This window comes from Leptonychotes weddellii, chromosome 10 (genome assembly GCF_054177405.1).
Source record: "Leptonychotes weddellii isolate Sample4059 chromosome 10, ASM5417740v2, whole genome shotgun sequence".
NCBI lineage: Eukaryota > Metazoa > Chordata > Mammalia > Carnivora > Phocidae > Leptonychotes > Leptonychotes weddellii.
The window spans coordinates 39,078,669-39,104,804 of NC_138378.1; the positions used below are offsets into that span (position 1 = coordinate 39,078,669).

General features: G+C 46.3%; 1 protein-coding gene across 1 annotated transcript in view; it reads left to right on the forward strand.

Annotated features, from left to right (window-relative positions):
* The window catches only part of LOC102748142 (sodium/potassium/calcium exchanger 3), a 124,590-nt gene that overhangs the window by 54,065 nt on the left and 44,389 nt on the right, over window positions 1-26,136 (forward strand). The window contains exons 4-5 of the mRNA XM_081831983.1: window positions 9,975-10,049; window positions 19,848-19,873. Coding sequence (XP_081688109.1) covers window positions 9,975-10,049; window positions 19,848-19,873 — 101 coding nt within the window. The remainder of the gene's footprint in view (window positions 1-9,974; window positions 10,050-19,847; window positions 19,874-26,136) is intronic.

Here is a 26,136-nt window from a genome sequence, read left to right on the forward strand (position 1 = left end):
GGATCATATGATTCTTGTTCTTTCTTTTGTTAATGGATTGTATCACATTGATTGATTTGCGGATGTTGAACCAACCTTGCAGCCCAGGGATAAATCCCACTTGGTCATGGTGAATAATCCTTTTAATGTACTGTTGGATCCTATTGGCTAGTATTTTGGTGAGAATTTTTGCATCCATGTTCATCAGGGATATTGGTCTATAATTCTCCTTTTGAAAGGGACACTTTAAATCCATACCCAAGCCTGTGGGCTGAAAAAAAGCTGGCTCTCCTGTTTTTCGGTCCTCTTTGTCTTGAGCATTTTAATATTCAGAGACTAGAGGGAGATGGTGTGTCTGTCCCCCATGATTCTACCACCGGCTTCTCCATGTGGCAGTATTATAGACACCAAACACTCATGTAATAAATAATGTGTATAATTTTAGCCAGGGTCTTACTTCCAGAAGCCTAACTAAAATATATGGTCATGGCTGTCAGATTTCTGAACTCACATGATATGTATTAATTTCCTTTTTCATCAACACTTCAAATGCAGAGAAGCCCCAGAACATTTGGGGGACCCTACTACCTCTGATGATGTGTCACAGATTAGGACACTGAGATGATCCCTCAAGCTTGAGATTGTCCTTCTAGGTTTCATAATCCGTGAAATGAAGAAATATTTGCCTCCTATGTATATTTGGCTACTACTCCCAAATGGTATAAATTTAAAAATAAATTCAGCACCCCTCTGATTTGGATTCTTTATACCATCTTTTCAGCAGACGGAGTAGGAGAGTGTACAAGGGAGCCGGAATTTCCCTGGCATGGTTCTACAAAGGGACTGGACAAGCATCTTCAGCAGGCTTGGTGCTAGAAATGGACAAAGTAGGAAACACCATACATAGAAGCGTTAGGGTGCTTCTAATTTGCAGCTACAGCTCAAACACATCCAGCTGCTCTTTGGTGCAAAGATCCAGCATTGTGTCCAGCCCCACTGCCCAGGGTGAAGGCCAAGAGCCACCCCACCAGCCTCCCGCTCTTTACATTTCAGTTCTGCAGGTGTGACCCAGACTCAGAAAATCACTGTCCTCTGGGCCAGCACTTCCCACACTGTAACGTGCACATGGTCACATCACCTGGGGGTCTTGTTAAGATGCAGATTCTGATTCAGCAGATCTAGACTGGGGCCCGAGAGTTGCATTTCTAACAAGCCGTTCCGGACCACACTTTGGGTAAATAGCAGGAGGCGTGCACCAGGCTGTGGCGAGAGCATCTCTTCAGCCAGAGGACTGACACCCATTCTGCATTTCCTGGGCTGAGGTAGAAGAATGAATGTTTGTGAGCCACTTCAGTTCTTCCTGGAAAATGATATAAATATAGCCAGGTTTCTCTCCACGATAATGGATGAAACAGAAAGCACACATAATTGAAATCATCAGAGAGCCCCAAACAGTGCTTTTGCCATTAGTTTCAAGCCCCTCCATCCGAGTGCTTAAATCAGCATACCCAGAAGGGACTGAGAGCCACCTCACCTCCCGCCACCTTTCTGACAGAGGGACAATTAAGTAAATGATGAAAAACCAGAAACCGAGAAAGAGTAGACCCTCAAGAGTTCCTTTTCCAAAAACTAGATTAGAGGAGTCTGTGAACTTGAGTGAGAAAAAAAATTACATCTTTATTTTTACTGACCACTTAGGTTTAACATTTCATTTCATTATTCATGAGGCACCAAAACAGCAGTAGCTACTCGTGACTTTGTCTCCACCAGAAATACAAGATATTTTCATGCTACATTACAGCTATTGCAGATTATCTGGGATTGCTCTCCTTGCTCATCACTACATTGAATGACTAACTCTTCTTACAATAAGGAAACTTCCTGGCTCTTGTTAATAAAGAAGCACATAGATCACTAATATCTCCATTTCTCCATGTTTTGATAACCGGATTTCGGTAAATCGGTTTCTTTGTCATTCTTTGTTATTTATATCTTTTACTACGCAGTTCTGAAAAGGGGTCCATAACGTACGAAGGCGTGCATCGCACAAAATGTTTAAGACCTCCCTCCCCCAGCACAATGTTGGGCTGTAAAGAAATGGCAGCCAGTGCATTCAACACTAGTTAAAATAATTCTTTTAGGTCAGGGATCACAAAGGCATATTCCTGCAGAGCCCACATATATAGGAAAATGAGTGAAGTGGTCCAGTCTAAAAAAACAACAGCAGAGAGAAAGTTATATATGGCAACTGACTCTTGCCTTTGGAGTTGGGGACAGTGGAGTTGAGGGGACTGTGGCAAGCTGAAGAATGTAGTCCTATCTAAAGAGGGCATGTCTGACGGCTCCACACTGACATGAGAACACCCCCAGGTTGCCAGGTCTTTAGATTTTTCCGAGAGAAGCCAAAAGTCTTGGTGTTGTGGAAATCCTCCCCATTAGACACACAATATTGTAATGTATATCTTGGCAATGACTGCAATTAACAAGAAACAGAGGGGAAAAGATATGCTGAGCAGGCCAAACAACCAGAACAAAAGAGCAATCAATATCCAGCATGAGATAAATAGACAAGATAGAAAAAATTCAGCTTTCCCTTTGCCTTAAGAATATTTCAAAATCACTAAACCTCCAGTTTTGTACTTAAAGAAAGGCAAAATTGTTGTCTTAACCAACACCCAAAATTTTGTAAGGAGGGCTATGAGATTTAGCAAATAAAAATAGAGGGCACCCAGTTAAATTTCAATTTCAGGTAAGCAACAAATATATTTTTAATATATTTCCCAGGTGATATTTGAGGTCATACTTACATTTTTAAAAATTACTTATTGTTACCTGAAATCCATATTTAACTGGGTGTCTTGTATCTTACCTGGCAACTTTACTCATTAGCCAACTCCCAGTGTGATGGAGTAGTTACTACTAAAACTAGTATGTAATATTGACAACCAGCACAGCAATTGCATTTTATTGGAGGACCACATGCATTCAGGAAAGTGCACATATCATCCCTACTGCTCATTGACTTTTCATGCCCAAGCACGCACAGTAACCAGTACCCTGATCCCCTGATCAAGAAAGAGAACAGTCCTGGCCTGCAGGAGCACCTCATGCCCTTTCAGGCTCTATCCCTGGCCCAAGGGGAACACCATTCCAGACTTAAAACAGCATAAGTTTGGGGTGTCTGGCTGGTTCAGTCAGTAGAGTGTGCCACTCTTGATCTCTAGGGTGGTGAGTAGAGATTACTTAAAAATAAATAAACTTAAAAAAAATGGCTTAAGTTAGTATGCTCTGCTTTCAAACCTTATGTAAATGGGATTGGGCTGTATTTTTAAGCTTACAAAACTGTGTATGTATGGGGTGCCTGGATGGTTCATTCGGTTGAGCATCTAACTTCAGTTCAGGTCATGATCTCGGGTCCTGAAATTGGACCCCACGTCAGGCTCTGCAATCAGCCCAGAGTCTGCTTCTCCCTTGCCTCTGACCATCCTCCCACTAGTGTTCTCTCACTCTCTCTCAAATAAGTAAATAAAATATTTAAAAAAAACACAACCCTGTGTGTGTGTGCATGTGTGAGAGAGAATGCTTACTCTGATAATTGGATTATTATGTATAAATTTATGTTTTGGGGTACAGAAGACACTGCTGGTGCTCTGCCCATGATCCCTTGCCCTTGCCATTTCAGTTCCCACCAGCCTGACTTCCAACTACCAATACCTGTATTTCTCTTTCTGCAGGCTCTCCTTGGTCACTGCCCCTGGGCAGGGAGTGCCAAGGATTAGCAGTCCTGGGTACAGCCCTCAACCAGTGACTGATGGGAGCGGGTGGATAAATACCCCAGCTCTCTCTCCCCTTGGGTGAGACAACGGGAGAGGCGCATTCTTCCTGGTCTCCCAGAACTCCCCACCAGGAATCAGGATTGTACCCCAGCTGCATCTGCTGTAACTTGCTTCTTGTCTTCCTTCCATCACCTGCCTCACTTCCCCCAGACCCCAGCACTGTTTCCTAGAACCACCTCCCAAATAACCTTGGTGCACTGAAATCCTTGCCTCTGGCTCTATTTCTGGGTGGAGCCAAGCTCACACATCCAGTGACATGAAATTACCCTCATTACCCTGCATTTATTCAACTGACTAGTACCTGGTGCTGGTACCTAGTGCTGCCAGATGCAGTGGTGAGTGCAGACTCTACACCCCGTCCTAGCATGGGCAGAGGGCTCCAGTAGCACAGCAGGCCACAGTCCTATGGCCACAAGTCCAAGATTTTCTTCCCCAAGGCAGAGCTAGCTGACTCCTTGTGAATTCTGTTATGTGTGAGCACAGTCAGGGCTACCACATTTTGAAGGCCTACCAGGCAATAACTTGTATTTAACGTGAAAACAACTGCAGGTAATGTTTTGGATAATTGAGAAGGGCACTCCAGAGTCCTGGGTGCTCCAGGTCATGATGAGCATCCGTGGTTATTGTTCAGTACAATCAATGAAGAATGAGCGTTCAAGAGATTACCGTCTGTCTGCACTGTCCTGGTGCGGCCTCATTTTTACTTAAATATATCTCCAATAGCAGCTTGTTTACTTGTCATTTGCTTTCCCCACATACATCTCAAAATGAGATTTCTTAGGAAAAAAAATAAAGTTAAACATATAAATGTTTGTGAAGATTAATAAGCAAAGGTTCACTGTATTTTGCAGAAGCATGGTCTTTTTACATGGCCTGATTGTTACGGTCCATTTCTGACAATAAACCAGAATGCAGGAGCCTTTTATATAAAAGGGTTTTTTTCCCGGGATCGAAGGATTTAAAAAGTGTACTTGAATAATGCACAGATAGCAGCGCCAAGCCTTCCCCATGGGAGGAAGACCCAGGTCAGGCCCTCGCCAGTTCTTGGCACCACTGGGTGTGCTCAGACTGGGTGGGGAATGCCCCAGAGCCCCATTCTTGCTCCACATCGTGTGGTTGCCTTTCCTGAGATAAGAATTGGCTGTAGAAATTGTGTCAGCTCAAAAGCTTGGAACAAAACTCATGTTATGATTTTTCAAATCCCTTTTCCGTGAAATCTGTGTGAAATAACAGTATTTCTGAGACGTCAGTTGTATGTTTTATGTCATGTAACTATTATGCTGTTCTGACTGCTTCAATAGTTTTTCAAAAAGGCAAAGCGCTTACAAGTCAAGGGTATTTGTGCCTTTTTAAAATGTGTCTGCAATGTCAGATTCTGCTGTTCGTCGAGAAAAATCATCATATGTATTACATTATATATATTTACACTATATATTTGTGTATATGCTATGTGTGTATATTATCATATATATAAATAGCTGTATATAGATTTGCAGTATATATCCAGGAATATACAGAAAACATACCATTTTATCATAAACAATTACTTTTAACCTCCTAGAAGGAGCCAGAATTCCAGAAGATTATCAGTCAACATTTGAATAAAGGAGAATGTGTTTTCCTCTGTTTTAGAAGGGTGGTTTTTGTGTTTTTTCTTTTGGCATTATGACACTCTGAAACCAAATGAAATCATAAAAAGGAAACTAAAGCTGCATATTTAATAGAAAAAGTGTGAAATGCACTCCAGAAATAGAAAAGATGATCAAGAAATATCAAGATGAAATTGCAAGTTGGGAGGGATTCCTAGAGCTAGGCGGGAAATAGAGCGTCTGCCTTTTAATTTATGGGGGGAGTTTGCCAGCAATGGCCTTCTGTAATCTGCACCATCTGCATTATTGATTAATGAGGTCAAGGGCAGAACTACTCACTGTTGGTTTCCTCCCAGGAGCCCTGTTCTGGTCTCTTCGCCAGAGTGACTTCTCGGTCTTCCTTGCAGCCACTTTGCAAAGTGCTAAGGAGGTACTGTCCTCCCATAAGTACCGCCCCCCCGAGTTGGGTGAGACCTGCCAACAGATGACAAAGAGGCTCCCATTTTGATGAAGAGGTGCTAATAAATGTGTTCAGGATCAGAGTCTGATGGTTGCTGGCTTCCATCTAGAGATAAAACACCCTTCACCGAGAAGCAAAGGGAACCACTTAGACCCCATGCACCCCAATTTGTGGAAAAGTGAAACATTCAATCACCAAACAACGAGCTGTATTGAGATTTGTTTGTTTGCTTTAACTAAACTAGCTAGAGTAGTTTCCAATTTATTTCTCAGACTCTCTCCCTCCTGGAATACATCCATACCATATCCATATCTGTGGTCCTTATGGTAACTCCTTTCTGCTTGGATTACTTGGCCTGAATCTCTTTAAAGCAGTATATATTTTAAATTGAGCTGTGGTCACTGCTTTTTTTGTCTCTCACCTGCAATTTTTCCCTCCTTTGGCTACCATCTCCAAAGTCATAGAGAAAAGATGATCTCTATGGGAGGCAATCACAAATGGGTGTCTGCTTTTCATCCCTGCCTGCAGTGAGGCATTGTGCCATGGTGTGAGGAGACAGGGGCCTGAGACCCTGGTTTCCTCCTGGTTCAGATCCCAACCCTTCCCACCAGATTGCTGGTCAGCAAGGATGACAGTGCCCACCTTACTAGGTCACTATAGGATTGAATGAGATAACCCTTCCTGATCTCCGGATTTGCAGAAAGTGTCAGGTAAATATTTGCTGTTGTGATGAGTGGCGGTCACAGAAGCGTAAGGTAGAGGTAGACAGGAGGTCATGGTCAGGCTCCTCAGTGGTGCTTTAATTCCTTCTAGAGTGTGGAAAGTAATTATTCTCTGGTTTGACTCCTTCTTACTTGTCTTCCAGTTCATTGCTTCTATTGAAAAAAGTTGGTTTTGCTCAAGTGTGGGCTCTGAATCTAAAGCTAAATTTGATGATGGTCCAGCGATTGAAAGCTATTCTGGAGGATAAAACAATCACTACTCATCCAGAGTTGGGATGTAGGCTTAATGCGAGGTATATTTCTTGTAGCAGTAAATCTAAGTGGATAATTTGTATTATACTTTCTTATTTTTTAATTTAATTATACTTTAATTAATTTTTAATATGTACAGAGCTTAAAGAGGCAACCAGTTCTAAAAAGCTTATTATGAAAGACAGCTCTCTTCCGGTCCACCAGCACCATTTCCCATTCTTTTGACACAGTTGTGTTTTTTAAATGACATATAGTTGACGCATGACATTACATTAGTTTCAGGTGTCCAGCATCAGGATTGGTGGGCATGTCCTCCAGTAGCTTTTTGAGAAATGATACATAGGAAGTAAAGGTTTTGAGACAGTTACACTTTTATTTTTATTCTTCTCTCACTCTTAGTGAATAGTTTGGTTGGGCACAGAATTTCAGGCTGAAATCATTTTCCTAATTTTGAAGGCATCACTCCATTGTCTTCTAGTTTCCAGTGCTTTTGTTCAGAAGTGAAATGTCATTCTGGTTTTGATCCTTTGTATGTAATCCCATTTCTCTCTCTGGTGGTTTCTAAGACCTTTTTCTCTGTGCCAGTATTCTGAAAATTCATAATGATATGCTTCAGTGTATTTTTTTTTTTTTGGTCCATTGTACTGAACACTCAGGAGGCTGTTTTACTCAGAAAATGCACATCCTTAACTTCTGGGAATTTTTTAAAAATTATTTATTCGGTTATTTTCTCTCTCCTGTTTTCTGAAAATTCTGTCTACAAGTGCCAGGTTTCCTGTTTCTGTTAAGGTGAGGGAGGTACAGTCACTGGTCTGCTTGAAGTGAGGGAGATAATTTGTGGATTACATTTTCAAATACTCTTTCAGTGATCCTATCTTCAGACCCTCCTTCACCCCTATTTCTAGAGCTTTGCCCACTGCCAGCTGAGTGGACCATCGTTCTTCTGCTTTCCAGCATCTGGGATGCCTGAGTGGTTCAGCTGGTTATGCGTCTGCCTTCGGCTCAGATCATGATCCCAGTGTCCTGGGATCAAGTCCCACGTCGGGCTCCTTGCTCAGACTTCTCCCTCTGCCTGCCACTCCCCTTGCTTGTGCTCGCTCATGCATACACTCTCTCTCTCCCTCTCTGACAAATAAATAAGATCTTTGATCAGCTCATACACTCTCTTTTCCTTGGGGGTTTATGCCTTGTAAAAAAAAAAAAAAAGTAATGTATGGTGATTAACATAACAAAAAATTAAAAAAAAAAAAAAACCCTTTACTATTATCTTGTTCTGGTATAACAAGAAAGAGCAAAGGTCATGGTATGTTTCCAGTCTGTTATCTTTAACCAAAAGCCCAAGTGATTTTTTTAAGGAAATTCAGAATTGATGTTTGCCACATGTTTTAAGTCCATTTTCCTAATCATCAGACACTGAATAAATATTCACAACCTTTTATGACCTGCTGGGAAATGGACAGTTCCAGTCCAATGTAAGCTATTTCATAGATGACCACGGATTCTAAGAGCATACAGTACAAGGAGAGAGCATGATAAGAGGGCAAAGAATACTTTACATTCGTTCTAAAGTGATTTCTGTGGCATGAGCTCTCTTCTTGACAACCCCATCATCCATAACTTAGATCTGCAAATACAAGACCTAATAAGGCAAAATCAGCAACAGAAAAATACCTAAGTGTCCCTATACTAAGTGGAAGAATGTGTTCATAGGAGACCTCATTACTCATTTATGGTTCTATTTAAGTCCTATCTTTCATGTTATTTGAATCCAGAAAGCCTTTTCTGGTTTGACTTTGCCTGATCTTTTCTTTATAGACAGATACAGTCATCTGGGAAAAAAAGGCTCCAAATGTTGTCTTGTCCCCGAATCCCTTTTTCCTATTGTCTTTGGTGCAGCATGTGGCTGTCATTGGCCCAGCCGACAGCTGACATTTGCTGTGTCCTTCTTCACTTATGAGGCCAAGGGCAAAGGCAACTAGACAGGTCCTGTGGCCGAGGGGTGGTTGACACTTGTCTTGGGAGGCAGGAGGGAGTTCTGGGTGACAGCCAGGAAGCACTTCCAACCCCATTCTGCAGACTCTTCCACCCTTCTTTTTGAGAGTCTGCCAAAATGGACCCACTCCACAAAGCAAAGAAAAAATAGCAGGTATCCCTCAAAAGGAGATTTGGGAGGACTTACCAAGGAGAAATGACTTTTCCTCCAGAACAGGGATCTTAACCTGGCGTCTGCAGCTCCCCACTTGCCAGCTGCCTCTCCTCCCCATGGCCCAGCCCTGCTCGTTGCCCTCCTGTGTCTCACCCAGGGGCCTCCTTCTCCTGCAGGAAGTCTGGACACAGCAGGCCAGGGCTGTCGTAGCCTCCGGCCGTGTGCCTCCTAGCCTCATCACAGCAGAGCCATCATATCCTTAAAGGGACATTGCCCAACTGCTAAGAATAACATTTTCTCCAGATAAATATGCAAATCAATGTTTTAAAAATTCTGACGAAACAAGGAGTCAGTTGCCGACAAGGACAGACATGTAATAGAGGGGAGAGAAGAGGGCGGCAGACTGGGCTTGTCCCAGCCCCTTGTGAAGGGCAGCGGCTGCCCAGCCCTGGGGCTCATTCCATGAGCCTGAGCTGCAGCAGACATGAGAGCCTTGACAAGGACACAGGGTACGTCACTCCTCCACCCCCTTGGCATGAGGGATGCTAAGGCTGGTGGGTTCCTGGGAGACACAGGTCTTTGATTCCACTTTGCTGAGCCTTCCTCATGCTGCCCAACAGCCTGGGACACATCCATCCAAACTTCTATCCCTCCTTCACAGGGGTCAGACCCAAGGCGTGGTTGGGTGGCACTCCTACCTTCCCCCCTGGCTCCCTCCCCATTTCCTCTCATGAGTGTCTTCCCCTCACAAAACTGTTGCAGGTTTAATCCCATCTTGGAATCTGCCTTTCTCAGAAGATCCAGACTAATATGCCCAAAGACCTTCAGTAAATTCATATCGGCAGGCTGATTGACTGGGACTAGCACAGAAGAAGGAAATACTAAGTTGTGTTCTCGGCTTATCACTGGCCAGAGCCACCAGGAGCCATGCTTTCTCCTTTGCACCATCAAATATCCTGTTTCTTACTGTCTTTTGCCCTTTTCCTTCAGGTTGTGGCTCTTTCCTCCTGGTGCCTGCTGAGGGATTCAATCTACTACACGCTGTCTGTGGTGGCACTCATCGTGGTAAGTGTGTGACACACCCCTCACTTGAGTCCCCTTGCCATTTGACTCTTAACTCCTCCTTCTCACCCCTCGGGATTATGTGCAACTCCTCTGCATGGAGCAAGTTCAGGGTCTCTGGTGACGAATGAGCGAATGGGTGTCTACGCACGGAGGTAGCTTCTCTTTCTTCCGGCTGCTTTGATCACCCAGAACCCCAGAGTGATAGTTTGGTCCTCAGAACAGGAAGGTTGACTCTGGTTATCTGGTTCCATGAGAGTCCTCTGCTATTTTCCTGTGACTCCCTGACTATTCCCTCTCACTTTCTCACGGGCTCCTCTGGAACTCTTTTCAGCATCAGTGTCCCCGGGTTTGGACCTTACTTCCCCCTCTCCACATGGTCTCCCAGGACAGCGCCCATGGCCATTACCACCTTTGTGGTGGACACATCCACACTGTATTCTTGGCAATGGCATCCCCCTGAGCTCCAGTCACAGAGAAGCCCCTCTCTACTGGACATCTTCCTATCCCAAACTCAGTGTGTCTCTAAACTTACTGTGACTTCCCCAAGACTGGACCCTCTTTCTGTATTTCAACCCCCATTTCTCTCCTAGCCACCCAACCTGCGGATGATATTAAGTTGACCTTTCCCCCAATTCCACCTTCCTAATTTGGCTTCATTGTAGATTTTCATCTTGTAAAAATCTCTCCAGTGTGTCCCTTTGTAGCCCATTTTAGTTGAGGTTGTCTTTGGCCTGAACTGACACAGTCTGTCGCGTGTCAGTATGACAACGAGAAGCATTGCTGCCACCCACCCCCCCCTTCTACCCCGAGGTGAATCCTCAGAGTTGTCCAAGTGGTAGCTCTACAAAGAACATGCTTGTGGCTCCATGTCACCTGTGGGGACGATTCCAAACCCCTCAGCTTGGCAAGCCGAGTCATCCAGAAGAAGGGTGGTGAATCGGAAAGACACTGAAATGGGAGTTAGGACATCTGACTCCTAATCGTGGCCCCCTCCCTTCTGGCTAGCTCTAATTACCTTGGAAAAATCAGTCTCCTCAAGTCATAGTCTTCTTACCTACAAAACAGGAATAGATCCACTGAAGTGTTCACTCCCCTATTTACCAAGTACTTGCCTGTAGGTTATTCATCAATATCTATACAAATAAGTTGAAAGTGATGTTTAATACAAGACTTTCTACAAGGAACCTGTAGATATTTCAGCCAACAGCAGTTCCTGACAGTGAAGATCTTGGGTATACAACCACAGTCCCCTCATTCCAGGGGCCATTGATAATCAGAAGGGTCAAGACCTGCCCAAGCAGCAGAGCATACAGATCCACCATGTTGGAACTAAAGATATGCCTCCTCTGTTGAACTTCCGGTTGGTAGACTTAAGAACACACCTGGATTCTATGTTCTCATTCTCAGTTACTACCTGTAGGTAATGGTAATGGGTAAGGTATGATCACCCCAAATCTAGAAGACTCTTCTGTTCACACAGAATTCTCAAACACTTGTTGCTGCGAGCTTTGTCCTGCGACATGGGAGCCCACGTTGATCACATGCACCCTCTGCTCTCCTGCCTTTGGGGTAATTTAGGATGGCTTTGGAAGTTACTGTTTCAAAAGGCATGGCTTAGGGATGGCATAAATGGATGCAACTCTCTGTTTTACTGAATTCTGGAATGAGATGACCATTCCCAGAAAGAAGAGGTGATGAGGTGGAAGGCAGAGATCTCCCCGGAGCATGGACTCAGCATGTCCACTCCCAACAGTGAATTGCCCACACTGGCTTCTTTCTCTGTTTTCAGCACAGATACCTCTTGGACTCTGTGTGAAATAACTTGTCTTGGGTCGGATTTATCTGAACATGCCCAGGATTTAAAAAAAAAAAACGTAATTGTTGCTAATGATGTGTGAGGAAGTAAAGAGTTTTGCTTCTTTGGGCTGCAGGTGATGCTCACCCAAGTGGGGTCTTAAGCAAAGCTGTCCTCTGCCCCACGTGTGGCCCGTGAATCACAGAGCTGAGCCAGCCAGACACCCAGGCTGCTGCAGTTCTGTATTTCCCTCAGATGGCAACAAGATGCAAAAGCCAGTGATTCTTTGCTGTTACCTGCAGATTTGGACTGTGTATTTACAGCCTAGCTGTGAAGGCTAGAGTTTTCTGATTTTGAGAAAAATTACATTTCTCCACTGTTAGGAAGTAATGGCAGAGATAAAGCTTGAGTCCTCAGGGTTCGGTCTTGGTTCTTCTTATTTTTACCCATGTTCCGCCAACTTCTGTACACCCTGGAAACACCAAGCATGCTTATCTAAAAAGTGCAACCCAGAGATCTTAATCCAGTAAGTTCTGGGGTAGGACACACGAAGTTCCACTTGAGCCAGATCTGCCCTGCCCCTCAGGGGATTCCGATGCACCACACTCACTTCCAGAAACTCAACTGCAAATACAGTTGGGCACCATTTCCTTGGGATAGTCACCTGCTGTGTGATGATGATCACTTCCGGAGGAAATGTTGAGATTCTCCAACACAAGGCATCATGGCAGCTTGTTTGTCTGGATTGCTGACTGCTGTTCATTCTCAGGGTCATTTTCACATGATACCTAAAACCGGGGTGAGGAGTAGAACAGTGTTCCACACAGAAGTACAACATTTAGCGAAGTGCATTTCTCAACGTCCCCAGATCTCAATGTCCCCAGGCTGCTACTTGTTTTTGTCAGGGTGTTCTATTCTCCTCTTTCTGCATTTTCCCCAAATGTTAAGAAAATCACTTTTCTTCTGGCCTTCTTTATAGAATAGGCTTCTCTAATAGGACCCTGCAGTGGGCACTTAAAATTCCTGTATTTAAACACCTTCCTCCTATCCACAAAGAATTACCAACCATCTGTACAATTTATTTTAACTATTAGGGTTTGGTTTGGGGAGGGGTTGTTTTTGTTTGTTTGTTTGTTTTTACACTCTTGCCCTTTTTATGGTTCTGAAATGTTTAGGAGACAGAATTCCCAGTCTCCGGAGGTGATGCAGTAAAGAGCTTGTTCACCTAGAGGGCAAATCTGGACTAAGTGGGTGCATGAGAATCACCTAAGTGGGACCAGATGTCATTTCTTTGTACAACCCTGTGAGAGCCCCTACAGCCCCTTCAACCCCATGCAGAGGAGCCCCAAGGATGAACCATGGGGCCGGGGGACCCAGAGAACAGGGGAGAGAGCTATGGGAGGGATGCTCATACTGCTGGGCCAGGAGAGTGCAGACAGTCGCGATTACCTGGGTCTGAAGCAGGTCTGAGCTGGAGAAGACCAGAGGGCAAACACACACGGAAAACAACAGAGCTTAAGACTGGTAACTTAGAGACGAGAGACTCGTTCCCTTGGGCATTTGGGTTTTACCTACCTTGGCTCTGTGCTATTTTCTGGTGGGTTTGGTGTTGTCTTTCAGGGAGAAAGCAGAAGAAATTAGGAACGTGTTACTGTCGAAAGCAGTTATGATATCAAAAACATGCAGTGTATGTCTCTCTGCCCTTCCTGCCCCATCAGGCGTCCCCCCTTTAGCCCTGGCGACATCCTGTACAGCGAAGCCTCAGGCCCTGGGGAAGCTGGACGAGGCCCAGCAGACTCACCCCATGACTGGAGTCTCTCTCTGCACCTTTTAGGTCCTGAAAGCATTCTGGGTTCTTTGCAGCATGTCCTTATGTGCATCTACCCAGCAGATAGTCTGCACATCCTTACAGACCCTCTTGCTGCTTCTCTCCCATTCGAGTGACCCACCCCCGACCAATGTCCACCACCACAGGCAGCTCTGCCTAGCCCTACCCTTTCTCCAAATTCCAGCAGGCCGCACAGCTCTTTTATTGAAATGTTACTGTAATTTACATAATCATGTAATTTACATAAATGCAAATGATTCATTACATCCTCCATCTAACAGCTGCCCTAAAAAGGAATACTTTATTTTTACTCTCCATCTCTGCTTTGAGATGGGGGATTGTGAGCAGTAAGAGAAGGGAAACCTCCTGGGGGAGTGGATAGGCCTCGGAGACAGGTTCAGATCGCTGAACTGGCTCACAGATCCAGAGTCAGGAGTGCTGCCTACCCAGAGAGGGGCCAGGTGGGCCACTGGCACCAGCTGGGGGCCCTCGGGGCCCCCTGAGCACGGGCACAGCTGCGAGGCCCCTCCGAGGTAACGCTTCCTGTCTTCCTCCAGGGGGCTGATCGCAGTCCCCCCTCTTGAAGTGATTTTGCGGGGACAGAGAGAGAGACAACTTAGCTGGCCCAGCTGCCAGAGGTGGCCTGGGCGGCATCATCCAGTGGTGTAGCCACTGGGCACATGTGGCTATTGAGCTCTTGAAATACAGGGAGTGAAACCAAGGAACTGAATTTTAATTTAATTGAAATTTATGTAACCACGTGTGGCTAGTGCACACCATACCAGATAGCACAGTTGTAGAGAGCAGATCCATCCGGAGAAAATATATGCACATTCTCACAGGCATCCCCGAGTTTTAACCAGCATACACTCGATACTTACCACAGGCCTGGGTACGATGCTGGGTCTGTCCGTGAAGAATTTCCAGTTCAATACTCACGACTCTGCAAGCTAGCTAATTACATGAGTCCCATTTTATAGATGGCAAAACTGAGGCCCCAGAAATTCAGGGATTTGCCCAGGGTCGGGGAGCTGCAATAGCTCAGGTTTACCAGAGCAGGTGTCTAAAATGGTACATCTCCACCCTCCCCCACCCACGGCCCTGGCAAAGAATTCGGATTTCCCCTCCAGTAAAATCTGCCTCTTCATCTTTGAAATCATCCTGATTTACCCGCACCTGCTGTGCAGACCACCAGTTGAGAGGAATGCCTGCTGCACTTACTTCACATGTTTAGACTGAAGGGAATAGCTTCTGCCTTCCCCCTCCTGATTCCTCTTTCCTTAAGACCGCTGATCGTAAATGATCCAGAATCTTATGTCACCCTATCCATGATAGAAAAGACATCTATCTCACAGTAGTTGATGACTGTCCTTCCCCACCCCCCATCCCTGCCTCCACACTGGCCTCCATCCAGGGCCCTGCCCCTCTGGCTCACCACCCTCCCTTCTTGGACCCCTTCCTTGCAGGGAGTTAGCCTCTTCTCTCTGATTCAGCAACATTCATGGTACCCCTTGTTATATCTCAGCTCTCCTTCTGGGAAAGCGAGAACTAACCACGGTAGCTAGAAGATTCTCAGAGGGAATGAATGTGAGAATTTTTTAAGTTCCTTAAACAAGTCAGCTGTGGTCATACAAAGGGTCGCCTGTGTCCTTATCCCTGCCACTCAGAGGAAGAAGAGCGTGCTCTAAAGGCTGCTGGGGTGTACCAGGAAGCTGGGCCTTCCTTGCTCTTGGTCCTGGAGCAGGGACGTGGGTCAGGCAGACTGTGGGATGCACAGAGGACCCTCTTCTCTCTCACAAGGAAAATGACTTGGAAGTTTCAGTTATATGCCTGTGTTTGGTTTCGCACTGCTCAGCAAATATAGCCCTTTGGGTTTGGCAACTATCCTCCCCTGTATCCTAAATCCATCCCCTTATCTGCTTTCCTTCATCCCATAACCTGCCTCTTCATATTTATGTGGGGTGACCAGCTCTGCTCAAGCCCTGCCTTGAGGTAGTCCTTATCTCCTACCCTCCTGCAGCCCCCACCACTGTCGTGGGCTGGCTAGAGATCCTGAGGTCGAAACTCGTGTTTAACTTTCAAGTGTAAACCATATTGGTGCTTAACAGCAGCTTTCCAGTGCATTCCATTGGATTCCTCTCCTCAGAAGGAACGCCATATGCACCCCCAGTCCCCAGAGCTGAGGAAGTCAGAACTCCCATTTGGGCCCATCTCCTGAGGGAGCCTCCATGCTGTTGAGTGTGAAGTCGGGGGAAGTGCAGTTTCCATTTCCAGCTAGGGAGGGACGATTTTTCAGGATTTTAGTGTCTTGAAAGAGAATGGTGGTGTTGATTGTCTCCTATTACTTTCGCTGCTTAAAATTCTAATGGTGCCAGTGATTATAACACAAGCTATGGAAATTGTAGGTTCTTCAATGCGCCCGCTTCTGCTCCATGGTTACAGCGTAGAGTAAGCCACTCCATGGACTGACACACAATGTGGGGACAGCCACCTGCCTCCCTGCTCAGAAGCCAGCCCTGCTGTCTGCCACCCGCACACCTGGGCGACTCCTGGCCCGTGTTTTCCCTGCTCTTCCGTCTTGAGCAGGCCACTTCCTTAACAGTTCCTTGGGATGCTTGGTCATCCAGGGATTCACCTGCCTGATGTAAGCCCGTCTCTCTTAGAAGAATTCTAGAGGAGACACCAGGGCTGAAAGCTGGTTTCCATGGTACCCAACTATTTCTCTGAGGCCTGAAGGAAAAGAGTGGTTTGTTGTTGTTGTTGTTTTCAAATTCGCTCCTGCATGTTCACATTTAGCTTGTCTGTGGAACACGTGGAAAGCTTAAGGGCGAAGCCAGAGGTAGCTTTGGATGAACCATATTGGGGTCAGAGAGCAGGTCCCCTGACCAGCTGTGTGCAGCAAATCTGGAGCCCAGATACCAGTTAGCACCATCCGCATGTGGTCACGGGGGGCAGCACCAAACACAACAAGCAAAGCCAAAGAGCTACTTTCGCAAGCAAGACTTGTTTTCAGAACCCCAACTGGGATAAGGGCGAGTCAGTTCCAAAGGCCACACAGCAGGTCCCTCAATTGCAGCATATCCTGGGGTTTGAGTGGTTGGCATGAGTTGAGGGACCTGCCCCGCGAGGGACCTGGATCGTGGGATGGCTTCCTTTATTTAAACTCAGAACGTGTCCTGCCTCCAGAACGTTGGCTGAAGACTCCGTTAGGAAGCCTTCTGTCTTGAGGTGTTTACCCTCTTTCCAGGAAGTTTAATGGAGCCTTGAAATGGACTTGATCTGATTTCCTTCCAATCCCCCTCACTGCCTTGGCAGAGTGGACAAGCAGAGGGTAGGACGTGAGCACCACCTAGTGGTGACCAGGTGGAAGTGGGGGCCCAATTTCTTGTTTCTGACAAGTACCTATATAAATGATTTCAGGGGGTTTTCTACCCTATTAAGGCCGCTGTAAGGTGTGGGACAGTTGTCTCGTCTTCTTTTACCCACAGATAGAACATGGAAATAAAGAAGGATATGCAACATTTGTCTATAAAATGGAATAAAATAAAATATCTGTTAGCAAAGTAACATCTATTCCCTGAAACCATCAGCAACATCAAGTGAGAAAGTCGCCTGTCCTTGTCATTTTAGGACTTTTCAGACCGAGTGATTCCAGCATTCCGTCAGGGTGGTCCAGGAACTAGAAGGAACATCCTGTGAGCAGTGTCAATTTCCTCATTTTCAGTCTTCTGAGTGGGGGATGATCAGTGGCTCGGCCTCATCCAGGTGCCACCAGCAAGGCCCAGACGCATTCATAACTCACCATCCCCCTCCTTTCCCACCACCAACAATCCTCTTTCCATGTAGATTTTCCTAAAGGCCTGACTTCTAGTTCCTTTTCTCTATTTTACTGTTCTTTTTTTGAGTCCTCTCATTCTTCCTCCCAATCCTCTAGAAGAAGTCAGATAAATTCCAGGCGGTGTTTGCTCATTAGCCACCAGGCAGCTGAGGGCATCTGACTCTGAGTGGTCAGTGAGGGGGTGCCCCTGCGTCAGTTATATGGAGGCTTCCAGATCATCTTCATTTGTTGATTTGTAGGGAGACCATGGGCAGTTCTCCTTGTCTGCCTCCCTCAACACCGTTCCCACCCCTGACTTCCCTGGCCACCGCCTCTACCTAATCTTCAGACTCATGATGTTCTGTCCTTAATTGTGTATCTAGTCCAGACCCCACTATTCCCTGATTTATTGTGTCCTCTGTAAATTCCATTCTCATTTTGGGATCCTTTGCACAGTTCAGCCTATACTGATTTTTCCCCATTGATATGATCACTGAAATAATCGCTAAAGACCCATTGATCTGTGCCCCCACCTGTCACTCAGATGGCATAGAATAAGGGCTTCCTGAAAGCTGCTTTTATATTATAGGGTATCACCTGCCTTCCCTGATAGACGAAAATTAAATTGGAGCTTTAATAAAGTCTTTACCAGTATCTCGTGCTCTCTTAAGTGGCCATGAATTGATTGCTCCAGCACAATGCTCAAGACTGATACTAAATAAACTTCAATTAATAGAAACATTTTCCAATTTAAATCATTTGTTCTTTTCCCTGATTTCTTGACGATTTTTTTTTTTAAGCTGGGGGTGGTACAAAAGGATCCGTGAATGCCTTCCAGGGGTGGACTGCATACCATCCAACCTGGATCGCGGGATGGCTTCCTTTATTTAATTCTCTTCCCATTCTGATTTGACATTTTCATCCAAATGTCAACCTGTTGAATCTGATAACAAGAGTCACAAAGCTGCTGAAGCCAACGTCTTCTTCAATGTCTTGTCAGGAACTGTGAGCTACAAATAAGTGGGTCCCCTTTCTTCTCATCTTCTCTTTGCGGCTTTGGGATAATTGGAGAGAGGTCCTCTCTGGTGCCTTCAGAGCCACACCTGTTCAGCTGTGCGGTTTTCTCTGCATGTCTCACAGCTGCTGCTTATTATCATCTCCAGGGACTGAAGCGATGCCCACGTCTTTGGTTGAGTTTACAATCTCCATGCCATAATGACCCCTTGCACCCAGAGGTTTTTGCCTTGGAGTCTCCAGAGGGCCACGGGCCCCGAAAGAAAAGCGCTAAGAGCTGGTCGTACCCAGAGCAGTCGTATCCCGTGAAGGTGGAAAGAGCGAGCTATGAAGCAACCCTCAGCCTCCACTTGTTTTCAACAGCGTGCCTTCGAGGCACGGAAATGTGTCATGGAAAGAAGACTTAGGAGCCAGGCCTGAGTTCTAGAACCAGCTCTGCAGCTAAATGAGCACCCTCAGGAAAACTCGTGTTCTCTGTGGCTCCATTTCCCCATATAAATCAAAGGGCCAGGATGACACCACTTTAATCCCCAAAGTGAGAAGGGATTTGGGCTCTGGCTTAAGGGGGAGGCAGATCTCAGTTTGGCACTGGTCCCTCTCTCCAGCCGCCTCTGACCCTTGCGAATCTCCTTGAACAAAAGGGCAGGCCCGTGGCTCAGGGCATGGGCAGCCTGCGGGGCCCCGCTGGGGTGTGCAGTCACTGTCGTCACTGGATTGACTTCCCACCCTCTGCACAAGGGCGGCAAGTGGAGTGGAGTCTCTGATTCTGGTTGTGATGCAGAGTTTTCTTTGAAAGTCAATTCTTTTAAGGAAACAAGTCAACCGAAAGAAAAATATTGAGTACATAGAAATCCGAGGGCTTGCCTAAAAGCTTGAAGGTGCTGTAGAGTGCCCAGAGACGTGCAGACGGCTTACAGGTGGCCCCCAAGCGGCTGATGTTTGGAAGCATCCGCCAGGCTCCCCTATCCCCTTCCAGATCTAAAATTCGACAGCGCATGGTGCTCTGCACAGAGGGGTGGTCGTGCTTCTCTGCCCCTCCACCGTTGGACAGAAGTTGCAGAAAGGAAGGGATGACCCTGTGCTTCTCCCCTCCGCAGCGTGCCGCCCCAGCCTGCCAACAGCACCTCCTTCCACTAACATTAGCCAGAAACAGAACCAGCACAGAGGGAAGTTTATCTGCAGATTCTTCTGGTTGCAGGCCAGCCGCAGCCGGATCCCCGCAAAGCAGGCTACGTGGGGGGGGACAACGTGCAGTCGTAAAGTGTGTGCGTGTGCGCGCGGATTTTGCGTGCGCGTGCGTGCGTGCGCGTGTCTAATCGTCTGTCCTTTTTATTTTTTTTACAGTTCATTTATGACGAACAAGTTTCCTGGTAAGTGCCTCTTTTTCCCTTCCAGTTTCCCCTGGCTGTGTTGCGGAGCCGAATATATGGAAGACCAGTCAGGGTTTAGAAAGAAAGGGGAATGTCGGGGCAGCTTGGAACAACCAGCACCTCTTGGGACCCCTCTGTGGACCTCAACAAAGACATTAGATTAGCTTTCACAGAGCAGAGACCTTTTCCCCTGGGCTGGGGTGGTGGCCTTCCATTTGGGAGGCTAATATCCCACTGTCTTTGTCACCCAGGTTAGTGACAAACTTAGCTGGCCTGACTCAGCTGGCCTCCTGCAGTCAGTCATTTGCTGGGCCCTGGTTAGGATTTGACTGGTCTTTACAAGTCGTATCCAGACCGCGTTGGCATATTCCAAATACCATGTGTGTCTCGGGAACCAGAGATGGAGGCGCTTCCGTTATCCTTGACCCATTAAAGTTCTGCCTGACATTCAAGACGATCTTAGATCTCTGAAAAATCAGTGACTTTTTTTTTTTTTTTTGATAGATACAAAACTTTAGCCAGGTTACGTCTATGGGAACATTTGCATTTGGGTCAACTACCCAAATCCCCATTTCTCAGGTGGGTTTTGAGCAAGTCAGATATCTTTGGAATAGAAATAGAAATTGGGTGTGTTGTGCATTCTTGCTTCGTTTTTCTCAAATATTTAATCTGTAGATATAGAGAAATATGAAATTGCATCTTAGGGATAGTGTGGCAGTGTAGCTAGGTAAGTAGACCAACTTTCGTGGTATTATTTAAAGCTAAGAGTGAGCCTTTGTCAAAATGCGCACTAGCCCTTTGTGGGAGTGACATCTCTTTGTCTTAGGATCTCTGATTTTCAGAATTTGGGCATGGTAGAGGAACTTGCCCCATTGATGGTAAATGTGATTCACCATGCCAAGGTATTAAAGTGTAGTTTTGCCAGCTCTCTCTCCTCTGTCCAGGAGGGGCAAGGAGGAGGCCACTAGGAGAACTTGCTTTAAGATGCATCATCTTTATATCAACCCATTAAAAAACAAGAAGGTCTTCTTTGAGAAGCCTGGACCAGCAGGCTAAAAAGGATTAAGATGTCTGGGAGCACCTCAGGTCAGAGGTCAGGGAGAACCTCTTCATGGGATCTGCCTGGACAAGGTCGCCAAGCAGAGTGGTGACATCTTCCCTCCATGTCCTTGGGGATGAAGTGCAGCACAAGAAAACTTACAAAACTATTCTCACTCCAAATGATGGCACACTTAGCACAACCACCGCTCTGCCTTAGCAAACAGTAGATGCTTACGTGTTGTTCAGTGTTGCTACTCTTAGCTCACAACACTGCCATAAAGACAAGTTATGATTGCAGTCAATCTCAGAAATTTTTCTGCTGTTTTTACACAGAAAACCTTAAGAAAGAGGATAGCTATGGTGGTTTACTGTTGGTTTTTCTTAGAGAGAGCTCTCTCTTTTCTCTACCTCCCTGGCTTTGCTGATGAAAGCAGGCCTATTTCAGTCCTCAGAATGTCTTTTCGGATCTTTCAGATGGTGTGGATCAAGAAAGGGAGAGACTGTTTCCTCTGCATTCCAAAGGCCAAATCTCCTGTGGATGTACGAGGTTAGAACCCTGGGTTCTGGGTTAGAACCCTGGGCCTGCGCTGAAGGGCTCAGGGTCTGAGGTCCTTGGGCCCTCAGCCTGAGCACTGAGGCTCCCACATGGAGGAGACACAGGAAGGCCATGAATGAATGAGTTGCAGATTCCCAAGTATGTTTCGTTCCAGCCTGGGCTGGGTTAGAATCCTAACTCGTGCACAGGAGTAGCTGCAGGGAAGAACAAGGGGGAGGCTTCATGGCACCAGGACATCATTCCCAGACTGCTGGCCTGTTACGTAATTATTGTTATTATGTGGATGCGCTGACGGAGGACATTCTTCACATGAGTGAGGCTGAGAGATTGAAGTCTGCGCCACTGGCCCATAACTGCTCTGGGACTTCCAGGGATCTCAGCTCCTCATTTAAATGCAAAATATATTGAACTTTAAGGTATTTTTCACTGTCCACCGAAAATACTGGGTATTTTTCGTACCCTGCCAACCACAAGCATTTGTTTTGCTGAAAGGGTGTGTCTAAGAGCTGACTTCTCTGATTTCTCCCTTTAACACCAGATTCTTCAACCTGTGCAATTAAAACACAGCAATACTTCACAAATACCTTTAACAGTGAATTCTATTCCTTGTTGTAGAACATTCCATCATGTCTTAGCGATTTCCAGGGCGGTAACCAATTCATCCCAAATCCTCAAAAGCAAACTAATTTCACTTGTGTATCTTTTGAAATGAGAGTACTCTGTAGGACTAAAGGAGCCTTGTTGAGTACAATACACAGGGGCAAGACTTCCCCATCATCCACAGCTCAGATGCCTTTACCACTCCTGAATGAGCATTCTGCAGCAGATCTCAAGCAGCCAGGGAAGGGCAGGCAAAAGGCTTTTACAGCAGAAAACGAGCTCCAGTGGGTTAAAGAAACAGTGGTTTATTTTTCTTACATAACAAGTACCCCAGCTGTTGGTGTACGATGGCTCCGCATTTCTCTTGGCCTCTCCCTAGTGGTCCCAGGAGGGCTGCTGCAGTCCCAGGCATCAAGTTTAGATTGAAGGCAAGAAGGAGGAAACAGGAAGAACACCTTTCCACCTTATATCTCTTTGGTCCCCACTATGGCCAGGTGGAATAGAATTACAACTCTAGATCGATCATGATTTATTCTGGAGATGGACCCACCCTCCTTCAGATCCAGTAGTCCTCATTTGCTGTCTCAACCTCGTAGGCTTCTATTAGCAAACAAAAGTCAGGTGAATATAAGTTTGGTGCTTTTCAGTTAGATAACTACCCCTAAAGACATTTAAAATAGGAAGCATCAGAGATCCACCAAGTATGAAGGATGTTCAACCTGAATCCATAATGACAGCTCAGCAAGGCCCACAATATTGCCGGAAGGAATTTGGACTATGTCTTCAGTGAGTCTGAAGGCCTGACAAGAAAACAAAAGGATCCAGGTTGATGTTCTTGTTTCTTCTTTGAACCTCAAGCTGTAACTTTGGGAGAGAAAAGAGAGCCTGGGGACGTGACCTGGAGAATATTTACCTGTGTGGCACTTGGAACCAGCATTGAATGTTCTGGACCACAGTTAGGAAAGCAGAGCCATGCCCTTTGGGTGAGAATGGGGAGGAACAGGGAATAAGCTTCCCAATACAGGAAAGAACGATCTTTGGCAGGAGAACCAGGGGCCAGTTGAAGGTGGTTCCAAATGGAAGTTTGCGGGAAGGGAAAGAACAAACCCAGATCATGCCACAAGACCAGGTCCTTGGAGGACAGTGGATGAGCTGTGGTCAGGAGAGGCAGGTGGAGAAGTGTCCCTGGGTGGGGGGGGGGAGAAGGGGGACAAGAGCTGTGTGACTTTAGAGGTCTGCATGTGGAATCTGTCCAGTTCCACCCCTATTTCCTAAACACCTCCTGAATGCGAGGCTCTGTTCCAGAACCAGAAATAGAACACAGAACCAAGCTCAGCCCTCACCTTGGGTTCTCTGGGACTAGAGAGGAGGCAGACAGTAGACATGTAATCACGGGGTCATTTGGAGACACTCATGGCATGGGGAGGGCGGGGGCGGGGGGTATCCCTGGGACTCTGAAGAGCATTGAGCCAGGACTGGATCAAACACTCAGGCCCTAAAGCAGAGAGGACAGCAGCTGGCTAGTATCAAGGCCTCACAGAGCCTCGTGTATTTCCTCTCGAGCAACCACTGGGTGAGCCCTGTCTGGGCGCCCACCAAGCAAACCTGAAATGTCAGCAGAAGCAGAGAACACCCATCTCATGGGCATCCCTGAAATCTAACAAAAGAGAACTTTACTTGAATATTGCAATGGAAGGGCTTGTTTTGAGGAAAAAAAACAAAAAGGCCTAAAGGAATTAGAGAGTATCCATCTACCTGTTTACAAAGTGCTGGACTTCATTCAGCGTAGCTGAAATATTTCACGTTGTGGGTCTGTTTCCTGGTGACCCCTTCCTGAGTCTATTAAAAGGCATCCAAGTTACATAGCATCCCTTTGGATCTCGAGTATCTCTGCCTTCAAAATGAACACTGAATAAGCCTCATTTTTCCCAATTAATTTTATGCCACACATACACTGGTTTCAATAAGGACCATGTTCAAGAGGTATTTTGCAACTGAAAATGGATTTCTTTTAAAGATTTTATTTATTTATTTGAGAGAGAGCAAGAGAGAGAGAGTGAGAAACAGCATGAGAGGGGAGAGGGTCAGAGGGGGAAGCAGGCTTCCCGCTGAGCAAGGAGCCTGTTGTGGGACTTGATCCCAAACTCCGGGATCATGACCTGAACCAAAGGCAGTCACTGAACCAACTGAGCCACCCAGGTGCCCCTGGAAATGGATTTTAAAGGAAGTCTCACCCTGTGCAGATGAGCTGAGGGCTGCTCTGTGCTGTGGGGAGAGGAGAATAGTGGGCCCCCAGGGAGGGAAGGTGAATCAGCTGTCAGGGGATCTGTTCTAAGTCTCTGGAAAATGAGAAATGGGATAGCTGAGGTGGGGGTCAAGTATGAGGAGTGCTGTCAAGTGACTGCCTGAAACAGGCATTAGTAAGGAATGAATAAATAAACAAGGGAAGCACAGACAGGTCAGTGGTTTAAAGAACATACACAAGGTCATGTGATAGAAAGTGAAGGAGTAGGCAGGGAAGACATCTTGGAGGACGTGACATTTCCACGGGCATTTGCAGGATAAAAGGGGCCAGCCAGGGAGTGAAGGGAAGAGTATTCTTGGCAGGAGGAATAGTGAGTGCAAAGGCCCTGTGGAGAAGGAAAGAGCTTCTGGCATGTGCAAACGAAGGGAGGCCAGTGTGGTGAAACACAGAGGGGGCACAGACAATTGGACAAAGCAAAAGAACTGGGTTTTACAGAGAAAGGGCACCTTTTGTTTTTTCTTCTCAAGTATGTTGGGAAGCAGCTGGAGAGCTTGAAACAGAAGAATGACATGATCAAGTAGCCTTGCAGACACCAGTTCAGAGCTGCCGTTCAGGTGGCCTGGTGGGTAGCAGTGCAGAGGGCAGAAGCCAACAATTAAGGAAATATTTTGGACGTGGGGTTCTGAGGGATGTGAGGCGAGGGTCAAGGAGTGCTCCTGACTGATTTCCAGATTTGGAGCTTGACCGGGCAGGGAGTGGTACAGTTGACTGAGGTGGCAAAGCCCAGGGAGCATGAAGCCGGGAAGTAGGAATTCCAGATTCCGCTCCAACGTGCGTTTAGACGCCACGTGGAGAAACCATGTTGACCATGGGTATAAGCCCCTGCGCTGGGGAGAAGTGCGGGGTGGAGGTGTCGGCTGGTGTTTACAGCAGGATGATGAGATGACGTCATCTAGGTAAAAAGAGAAGAGGGTCCCATATTTGGAGTTTCACCTGAGGAAATGGAGGAGGCAGAAGGAAGGAGAAGGTAGGGGGATGACAGGAGGAAAAGCAGCCATGCGGCCTCTCAGAAGTCGGGGGAAGAGCATGTTGCATGCAGGAGGACAGGTGGTCAACCTTCAGATGCTGCAGGGAAGTTGAACAGGGTGGCTGAGAACCATCCCTGGGCACGTGCACATGGAGGTGGCTGGTGCCCTGGACCAGTGTGTCAGAGGATGGATGGCTGTGGATGTTAGACTCAAGGAATTTGCCAAGTGAGTGGGAGGTGCTGCAGGGCAGTGCGCGCGATGCTTTGAGAAGGTTTGCTGAGAGAGGAGCCGAGAAATGTGGTGGAAAGTGGAGAGATTTGGAGCCCCTGACTTCTCTTAGTAGCAGCAAGAGCACTTTTACACCAGATACGCACACACACACAGTTTGCATAGTGATTCTGAACCAATGTGCGGGACTGAAATACCATGACAGGTGGACCCAGCCTCCCCTCCTACAACTGTCTCACTGCTTTCCAGCACTTTGGGGTTATAAACACCACTGCAACAAAACCCCTGTGTGCGGCCTTTTTAAATTTGACCACATATTTCCCCAAGGGTCAATTTTTAGACACAGAACTTGAGAAGAAAACAGGAAGGGAAGGCATAACCTAGAATTTCTTCACAGACCATTCTCCAGTAACCTTTTCTCGAAACCAGAATTACTCCCTCAATTCTACAGCTAAAAGGGGAGCTTAAAAATTAAATTCCTTGGTTTTTGAAACTGGAAGTTACTAAAATGAATAAAATAGAAGTATTCAAATTATCCGAAGTTCAAGGTACATTCCAGTGGGTT